At 46.0% G+C, this 9,769-nt stretch overlaps 1 protein-coding gene across 1 annotated transcript in view; it reads left to right on the top strand.

Moving 5' to 3' along the window:
* Window positions 1-5: 5 nt before the first annotated feature.
* VWDE (von Willebrand factor D and EGF domains) overlaps window positions 6-9,769 on the top strand; it is a gene marked incomplete at its 5' end in the record, with an annotated part of 105,044 nt that continues 95,280 nt past the window's right edge. Inside the window, 2 exons of the mRNA XM_019507980.1 lie at window positions 6-81; window positions 8,189-8,373. Coding sequence (XP_019363525.1) covers window positions 6-81; window positions 8,189-8,373 — 261 coding nt within the window. The remainder of the gene's footprint in view (window positions 82-8,188; window positions 8,374-9,769) is intronic.

Raw genomic sequence — 9,769 nt, 5'->3', positions numbered from 1 at the left:
TGCGGCCGGGAGCGGGGGCGGACTGGCCCGTGCCGCTCTGCGCGGTGCTGCTGTGCCTTGGGGCCGCGCGCTGCCAGCCAGGTAAGGGCGCGGGCGGGGACGGGCTCAGCTTGCCCAGGCTCCCTGCAGCACCGACCAGCCGCCTGCAGCGGTGCCCAGGCTGAGCCCGGACTCGCGCGGGCTGTGCGGGGTCTCCGTCACCTCCACCAGCGCGCAGGCATCGGGACCCTCCTCTGGCAGGGAAGGAGAGGTCTCCGTTTCCATACTGGGATCCACTCCAGGTCCCATTTGGGACCTATAGGCGATGCTGCTTCTCCTTCAGTTGTTCTGCCATGGTGCTGCCCTACTGCTTAGCTCTCCTCAGCATCGCAGCCTGCTGGGATGTAGGAGCGGGACTGCTGGGAAGCCGAGGGTGAGGTGAGGTGAGGTGAGATGGGCTTCCAGATGAGAATGAGGATGCCCACAGGTCCCTCAGCCACAGTCTGTTGAGGACCAGATCCAAGCCTTCTCGTTAACTTCAGCAGGCTTTGAATTAGACTGAGGGTCAAAGTAATGCCTGGTCCATCTCCAAAATGAGGGCTCAGATCAGACGTAGTCTATGATTGCCTGGCAAGGGAAGCACCGTGACCACGGAGGCGGTCTTTGTAGCCACACGGGGCATGCCGTTCTCCTGGCATGGGGATAGTACCTGCCAAGGTAATGTATGGTAAATCTCCCACTTAGCTGCTGGAGTGGGAAGGTCTTGGCTTTAAGCCCACCTTATGAAATGGGAGACTTCTCCCTGGCTTGCCCCTGGGGCCTTACCGCTGAGGGCAAGCAAAACTCCTGGGCATCCAAACCCCAAGCCTCTGGGCTTGGGCTTGCAAGTAGGAAGCCCACCAAATGTTTTGGGAACATCTGAAGCCCCAGATGGGGGTGGAGGATGCTTGCCGGTAGTAGGGCGACATATGCTTCTGGACTCTTGGATTTGGAATTAGTTTGGGCTAATTTGGCCTGGGATACATAAAAACACCACCCCCCCAAATCTCCAAAATGAGCCACTCACTCCTTAGCAGTGAGAACCTGCTAAGCATCAACAACATTTCCCCTTTGTTCATGCACAAATTTAGATTTCAAGCCTGATACTTAGATACAAGTCCCACTGGATTGGAACACAACTATTTTTTTATATGAATAAGCAAAATGTTTTTTTTTCCAATTATTTGAGTTGGTCTAATAAAAATATCAGATTTGCCCAAAGAACCTCGTCTGGCTGTGTCCTTAGACCAACACAGCTACAACCTACATCCTTTCACTATTACATTGCTTTCACCAATAACATCTAACGAGGACGGTGATCATCTGAAAGCAAAATCAAGCTTAAAATTCTTAACTCCTCTTATTATTCTCTTAAACTTGCCTTATAAACTGCAGCACACATGCTGTATATTGTCAGTCCCTGGCTTGAGACCTTCACTAAAACCAAGGCATAAAGCCCTATTTAAAGCTTGTTCTGATTGTGTTTTAAAATGTTCTTAAATGTTAATTTTTGTCTTTGTTTTAATTTCTGGGTGGGGGGGAGAGGAATCCTCATAAACAGATGATGCAAGACTGCATTGTATGCTGCACCTTTACACTGTATTATAACATTACATATTTATACACTTCTTAAAGTTTCTCATGTAAGCATTTAGGAACTTTAAAAACTTGAGTTATTAACATGGTAAGTCTCAAGAGTTCTAACATCCATTGAATTAGTGAAATTTATGTAGGGTTTTTTTTGTTTTTTACATAGTTCACTGCTAACATTGATGAATTAAGCTAATTTTAGGACTGTAGGTATTGTTTCTGCTCTCTTGTAAAACAATGTTTTCATGGCTAATGAGCTGTAGCATTCTAGTTTATATACCTCAATCCTCAGACATAAAATATGTAGGGTACATTCTTGGGTTAGAGATACAGAGTGCACTTTTGGTTTAAAGAATGAAAACTGTTAGAGCACATAATTAATTGATGTAGCTTTTCCAAAAACATTTATTTGTGGTTATTTTTTCTAAATACCGAAAGACAAATCAAAAGTATGTACATGCATTCTTCTGTTAAAAGCCCCTTTATTTTTTAAATAGGAGGTGTGATTTGCATATACACTAATCCCTTTTTACATCATCCTTCCAGCACAAAGGGACCTGGACTTGAAAGTATTAAGGGCCCTTAATGTAAATGAGGGCCTGAAAATGTTTTCCTGTCTTTTGGCTATAATATAAGGTGATTCACAGGAGTAACTACTATTTAAAGTAGTACCAATATCTGGTCTTGGATATTGATGTGTCTTTAAGTTCAGTAAGTGCAACAAGAATTCATTCAAGCTCAGGATTTCACTTGTAATAATAAACAGTTATTATGTATAGTTGTTTGACAAATCCTGTCTTTAGCTAGAGAATATAAATTGGTAAGTACCTGAGGCACTTAAGTGGTTGTCTCTCCAGCTGGGTTCTCAGGTTCCAAGAAGACTGTCTGCCTAAAAGGCAGGTTTAAACTTCGAAAAATCCCATCCTTAGTTTGAAAGTCTTGCAGAAAAAAATTTGGCTATGCAAAGGAGCAGCAGAAGACTATGCATGATGGTAGTGCCACTTAAGCCATACTTTGAAAGCTTGAGTGCTTCATTATATCGTGTTGAAAAACATTTCTACTGAAATTGCACAGGTTCATTGGAAAGCTGAACTTCTAGCCAAACCTTAAAATTTCTCAGATTTCAGTCAACAGTTTTTGACAAAATATCTCGCTTCTCCTCAGAAATAAGATGCTTTATAAAAAAAAATTCCGTCAATAAATTGTTGTGATGCAAATATACAATGGCCTCTAGCCTTTAATGCATAAACTTCATTCTGGCTTGCTGCATAGGTGAGAATAACACTCTCTCTCTTCAGGTTGAGTGACATTGTAGACTCTAGAGCATAAATATTCTCTGTAGAGTTTCTTAGCATTCACTATTTAACAACAAAAAGTGTTGGTTTCCATGGAGAAGAATTTGTTATAAGAAACCAGCCAGACTACAAGAACAGGAACATTTAATTAACACTATTGATCATTTTTACCATTGCAGTCATTTTTCAGAGTGGGCCAGGAAAAAAAAAAGCAAACAGAAGTTACAACATTCTACTCACGGTTTCAAAAAATGTATGAATGGCCAGGTCACATTCACAAGTTATAGGCAAAATACTGGAAACTAAATTATCTCATACTGTCTGCTCTTTATATTAGTTTTGTAGATTTTTAATAGTAAATATGGTTTTTAATTGCTCTGACAACGTACTAAAATTTACAAGTCATTAATGTTATATGTTCAATAAATGATACTTTGCTAAAATGAAGTAAGAGAATAAAGTAAATTTGACTAAAATATTGCTGTTGAAAACATAACTGGTACTAATGGGTTATAGGAGAGTTTTAAAAGATGCTGCCACATTCAATAAAAGGATGAAACCCTATAAAAATAGAAGATGGTTCATGAATGGCTTGCACTGAAACCCGTTTAGAGAATTTCAATAACACACATGACTGACCTTTGATTTGTGTGAAGGTTTTCTACAAATTCCAATAAGAGATAAATACTCAACCTGTATGGACATGAACCGCCTAGCCCTAGAGGCTATTACAGCCAATGCAAAAAAGCACACCATAGTCAGTCACATTAATTGCCATCTGCATTTAGGCAATAGAAGATAAAGCAATTGTTACCTGCTTCGGTTGCCTAACACCATAGCAGATTAAATCTCCAGTCTTTGAAAGATCCTTATAATCTCTTTAAAAAAGATGAGGTATGTTGCTCCACTAAGTAATTTTCTTCTTTAGGAAGAGGGGATTTCCTGATTTTGAAGACTGTTTCACAAATACAATTATGGCAACTATGGTAAAACAAATGTTATTACTATTTCCGAAGTGAATGAAATAGATAAATTATTTCATCCAATAAATATCTTTATTCAGTATGAACTACTTTTCTCAGACATGAAGGAATAATTGAAGTTTATGTTAGGGTGCACTGATAGAGATTTTTTGGGTTGATTCCGATGGTTGATTTTTAATGAGCCATATCGGCCAATACTGATCTGATTGCCAATGTGTGGCTGGGCAGCTTGGAGAGCAGCGTCCAGATGGTAAGTCTGTTGTGGGGGAAGGGGGGAGGTAAGGGTGTGGGGGGGCAGATTGAGGCCCTATGGTGAGGGAGGGAGTGTTGCTGGGGCTGGGGCAGGCACTGCACAGTACAGCCGGGACAGGGCGTGGGACAGAGCTGTGAGCATCTCATTCAAGGGGTGCAGCGGGAGATGGCTCCTGCTGCTACATACACCCCAGGAGGGCATGGGGGCATGTGCCTCTAGGAGGGGGGTGTGAAAAGTGGACCCTTCATCCTTTGGGTTGGTCTGGTCCGTAAAGGGCCCCTTCCGCTAGACCTTGTGCTCACTTCCCGCGCTGCACCTGCCAAACTCGCCTGCCATGTCTTTGATGATGCTCTGGTTCAGTTTTGCCATCTGGCGTGTGCACGTCCGAAAGTGGCACCTTGTGTCTGTTAGTCCCCGGGGATGCAGAGGGCTCCTCCACCCCTACACCCTCGCCCTTGCCTCCGGTTTCAGGGTCCCTGCTGGCCCCGAATAGTCCTCAGTTCAATACCCCTTTTCCCGAGGGGTTCACACTCGCCCAATTGTCTGCGAGGGTATGAGCCGACCCTATTGCAGCTGGGAGTCCCGGCCGCTGGGTCCCTACAGCCCCTGTTCTCCCGCGGAGTTCCCCTCTTCCCTCTGGGGAAGTGGGAGGGGGGGGAATCCTCACCCTTGTGAGGTTGTTTTCCTGCTCGCCGGCCGGATAAGCTGCTCCCTCCTCACGCCAGCCGCGATGCCCCCACTCCTTCGTCTGGCTCCTGAGGGCCTCTCTCGGGCTGGGTTTCCTGGTGCCAGATGCTCCGTCCCCGTCCCCTACCAGAGTCTTACCCACACCCCAGAACGTGTGGGTTCGGCGTTGGGCGGCTCGCCTCCGCCTGCTTCCAGTCTCGCCGGTGTCCGCTGGCTGTTCGGGCACTTCTGGTTCCGCCGCCGCCGCCGTTTCGTGGGCCGCCGGCCCTTTTAACCCGGCCTCTCTCCGACCCCACCTGCAACCAGTTAGTGATTGCCCCGTCTCTCGGGGCAGGGGTGGGTCCGGCGCAGCGGATGTCCTGCCACGACTATCCCTGGGGTCTTCTTGTTCCTTTGCTCCCGCACAGGGGGCTATGATGAATTTTGGTGTGGTTGCAGCCCTCCCCATAGCCCCTCTTCCAATGGCACCACTGCCCGGGGCAAGTGCAGCCTGGCCCAGCCCCCCACCTGCAAGAGCTTGGCACCACCCTGGCTTCAGCTTGCAGCAGCAGCCCGCCCTTGCTCCACATGCAGATCCGGGAGCACACGCCCCCCCATGTCCTCCTGGGGTGCATGCAGCAGTGGGAGCCCCTTCCCCCTGCACCCATTGGATGAGCTGCTTACAGCTCCATTCCATGCTGCTCCCTGGCTATGCAGTGCCTGCCCCTGCTCCAGCTCCAGCCCCAGCCCCAGCCCCAGCCCCAGCCCCACTGTCTCCCTCACCACTGGGTCCTTGATCTGCCCCGACGCCCCTTCCCTCACAACAGACTTACCAGCTGAACTCAGCTGCTCTCCAGGCTGCTGGGCCATGCTCCTGGCCTTCTGTGTGCTGCACTGCGGCTGTATGCATGCATGCAGCATTTATCAGCAACATTATCAGCCACATCAGCCAAAATAAGCTGACTGCTGATACTGTCAATTTTCCTTATATCAGTGCCGATCCGATATGGGACTGATGTATTGGTACACCTCTAGTTTATGCTGTTAATATTCCAATGTCATGGCAGCCATAGTCTATTTGCTTTATAGTTCTGCTTCTTGACTTATGGAGGAGTGTGTTCTGTTATTCCTCAAAAGTAGAAATCAATATTAGATGTCCAAGCCTATATAATAGAAAACACTTTCACAATAAGCACTAACTGGTGCCTATTGTTAGATTTTTGCAAAAGGCAATGATTAATTATGCCTGATGACAGCACCATCCTCTTATTACTAAAGATTTTTCCTAAACTCCATCCTCAGAGAGATCACAGCCAGTATTAATTTAGCATTTTAAATAAACAGCTTGGGGGAAGGGTTTTTTTCTTAAAGCTAAGATAATTTCATGAGCTAGCCTTTTTTCCTAAGAAAGAGCCATTCATAGATTAGATTTTAAGAAATTGGAACTACAGTTAAAATTTCCTTCATATACAGTTAATTGAATTTAGCAACTACAGTGTTGAGACTGGGTTATCACTGACTGTGTATCCATAGTTGGACTACAAATAAGTGTGTGATGCAGACAGGTAAGCACTCATTATTATGTATAGTTAAATGTTTAATCACTTCCAAATTCAATTGTGTTAAGGTATCGGTTGTGCCAGTGTGCACGTGCAATGTTTATAAGGCCTCCGTCTCCCTTTGGAGTTGGGGAATTCTGCTTCTTATGTATCATTTCTGTTTTCAGTTATTTTCCTTTTGAAGTAATAGCTCATAAACAAGGGACCTTTGGAGAGTCCTTAGTCCAGGGGTGGGCAATTATTGGGTTGAGAGGGCCACGTAGAGGGTTTTGACAGACTGTCATGGATTGGGACAGCACACCCCTCCCCCAGCAGATCACTAAAACTCCCTAAGTGGCTCTGTCCCATGCTTGGCCAGGTAGCTGGGACAGAGCTGGAAGTGGGCAGGAAGTGGCATCCAGGAGTGGGAAAGTGGACAGGGCTGGGGCTGAGATCACTGGGCTGTGACAACTTGGGCTGGGGCCTGGGACAGAGCCGTGATCCACTTCCTGCCCACCCCTGCGACAGGCCTGTTCCATGGGCAGCAGCATGCAGAAAGCAGATCATGCCTCTGCCTTGGGCCCTGGCCCCATTCTATCACCACTCCATGATCCTGGGGCCTGTGTGGCGACCATCTGGGACCAGCACAGGCAGGGCACACAGCCAGGCAGGTGGGAAGTGGCATGTAGGAGCAGGAAGGATGGGCGGAGTCAGGGCTGGGATTGAGATTGCAGGGTGGTGACAGCGTGGGGCCAGGGTTTGGGGCACAGCCACAATCCACTCCCCACATGCCTCTACCTGCGGAACTGGAGCCTGTAGCAGGGATATGCAGGGAGCAGATCCTCTCACTGTGGCTCTGCCCCAGGCTCTGGCCCCACGCTGCCACAGCCCCACTGTCACACCCCACTCCCGGACCCTATTCCCCACCAGTCCCCAGCTTTATCCCATCTGCCCAGCCATGCACCTTGTCCATGCCCTTCCTGACACCAACAGTGACCGTGGGGCAGATGGGCTGGGGTGCCCAGGCAGAAGGGCCAGGTCTGGCAGCAGCAGCAGATGAAAGGAACTTCTACTGCCGCCAGGGTTGCCCGGAAGTGAGTCTGGCTGCCGCACCACTGCAGCCCTGCTACGCACCTAGGGGTGATGGGACTGGCTAGATGCGCCATGGCCTAGGCTTCCCCCCAGCTTCTGGGCTGGGTGGGATTAAAGGGCTTGCTGCAGGCCAAACAAAATCCTTTGGCAGGCTGTATCTGGCCCATGGGCTGTATTTTGCCCATCCCACCTTAGTCCATTTGAAGCAAGATTTTCTGGCAGTATTTTGCATCACTTCAGATTATAAAGTAAAAGAACAAGGTTAAAGCTGGGAATAAAAATACGTGTTCAGTATTTTACAAAGGATGCCTCCCCTTTTGTAGCTAAATCCTCTTATGGTTTTCAAATTATGTTTGTTTACACAGGCATGAAAAGAGCTAGTATAACATGAAAAACATTAACTGTGGCAATAGCCGTGCTCAGAAAGAGGTAGCTAGCTGTGTTAGTCTGAAATCAGTCAAAAGGCAGGGTAGATATGCACATTTAGAGACTAAATAAGATATATAGAGAGAGGACAAGCTTTTATTAACCCAAGTTATCCTTGCTAGCACAAGTTCTTATAGAGAAGCAAACCCTGCTATCTCTTATTGTAACTTAGTATAGCACTAAAGAAATCAGAGTTCTGGGGCATGATCCAACTGCAGAATAAAATGATTCACAATTCTGTAGCACCTTCCAGTTAAGAGGATTTTAAACCTATACATCCAGATCTTTGATAGGCAGATTATGTCTTATATATTCTTATTTACGCAGTTCTTGAATGTTATCCTGGCGGACATCAGATCCTTCAGAGCCCTTACCGAAGTGTTGATTTTGATTCATCACAGCTTCAGCAATCAGCTATACAGGATTTAATATGTGATCATTCACTAACATCAGGATGGTACCGCTTTCTATTATTTGATAAGCCAGCTGAGATGCCAACCAAGTGCGTAGAGGTATTGGTGCACATTATTTTATCTGTGAACAATGACACATTCTTCTGCTTTAAACTTTCATAACAGGATGGGTTCCCACCAAAGGAAGCCAAGAATATTAACTAGACAGAAGGACTGAGGCATGTGATATGTGCCAGGTAGAAATTTATGCACAAAGTCAGCTGAAATATGTGACTCACAAGTACAGGAATATTATGTCATGAATGTTATGTCATCTCAAAGGCTAAACATCAGGGTTAGGTTACTTAGGTTAATTTTGTAGCATTTAACCAACCAGCATTTATAATCACTGTTATGAAGGTTTTCTTTATACTAGTTCAGTGATTTGCCATACATGGGAATGGCATGCAGGTTAACCAAATGAAACTGAATCCAGACAAGACAGGGGATTCAGTGCAGGCAGTTTGCAGCTCCCAGGGCAGAGGCAGCAAGGCAAAGAGCCCTGAGCCCACAGAGGGAAGCCTCCACCCTAGCCTCACTCAGCTCCACTCCTAAAAATGTCCTGCACTTAAAAATGGTGGTGATGGTGCTTGAACTAAATCTCATTCTTTGAGCTTTAGTTTAAGTGCCTCTTCCGCCATTTTTAAGTGCCAGGATGCCAGTCCCCTGGACAAGACACCCATGGCTCCATTCCACTCCTCACCCTGGCCCCAGGGTCCCATTCGCTGCCCTGCCCCACTCCTTCCATCACTGTGGGGGCCTGGATCTGCCCCCTCCATGTCCCTTCCCCTCCACAGACTTATCTGCAGGGCACTGCTCTCCATGCTGCCCGGCTTCATTCCTGTAAATTGTTTATTGGATTGTTAGTGGGCGATATACCTGGTGAATAATTGGCTATCAGTATCGGCCAAGAAAATCTTTATCGATGCACCCCTAACCTAAAGGACTGCCTTCTCCCTTAAGCCCCAGTAAGATCAGCCAAGAGCAACTTTCCACAAGTATTATCATTATGCCAAGTTTGCTTAGCAAAAACATTCTCAGCAGTTTGCTCTTCCACTCAGGAACTCTTTCCCCTTTAAGTCTGTCATATCCTAAGCCTGGATATCTTCTGGAAGCTTCTAATTTGGTATTTTATATTCTATTTTAATACTAACTGTTATAAGGTATTTTGTTCTCTTCCTGTTAGCTGTCCTGAGTCTGTGTTGGGAAAGGCAACATAGAAATCAAATAAATAGTTTCAAACGTAAATAAATGGGTAGCACTTTACTAAAAATATTATAAAGTGATTAGATAGAACTAAGATTATTTTGCATCTGACCTCTCAAAATTATATCACATTCAAGAGTAACCCTTAAGTTTGAATTTTCTGTGGTTGCAGTGCTTGATTTTGGGACTAGTACATTTCTGAAATGTTTATACCCTTAAGTGACCTGCTCTCAGCCTTAACACTGCCTTA

The sequence above is a fragment of the Gavialis gangeticus genome, unplaced genomic scaffold (assembly GCF_001723915.1).
Source record: "Gavialis gangeticus isolate Ggan-Ray unplaced genomic scaffold, GavGan_comp1, whole genome shotgun sequence".
Lineage (NCBI taxonomy): Eukaryota > Metazoa > Chordata > Crocodylia > Gavialidae > Gavialis > Gavialis gangeticus.
Note: the sequence above shows the minus strand (reverse complement) of the source record. Positions and strands in the feature narration are given on the sequence as shown.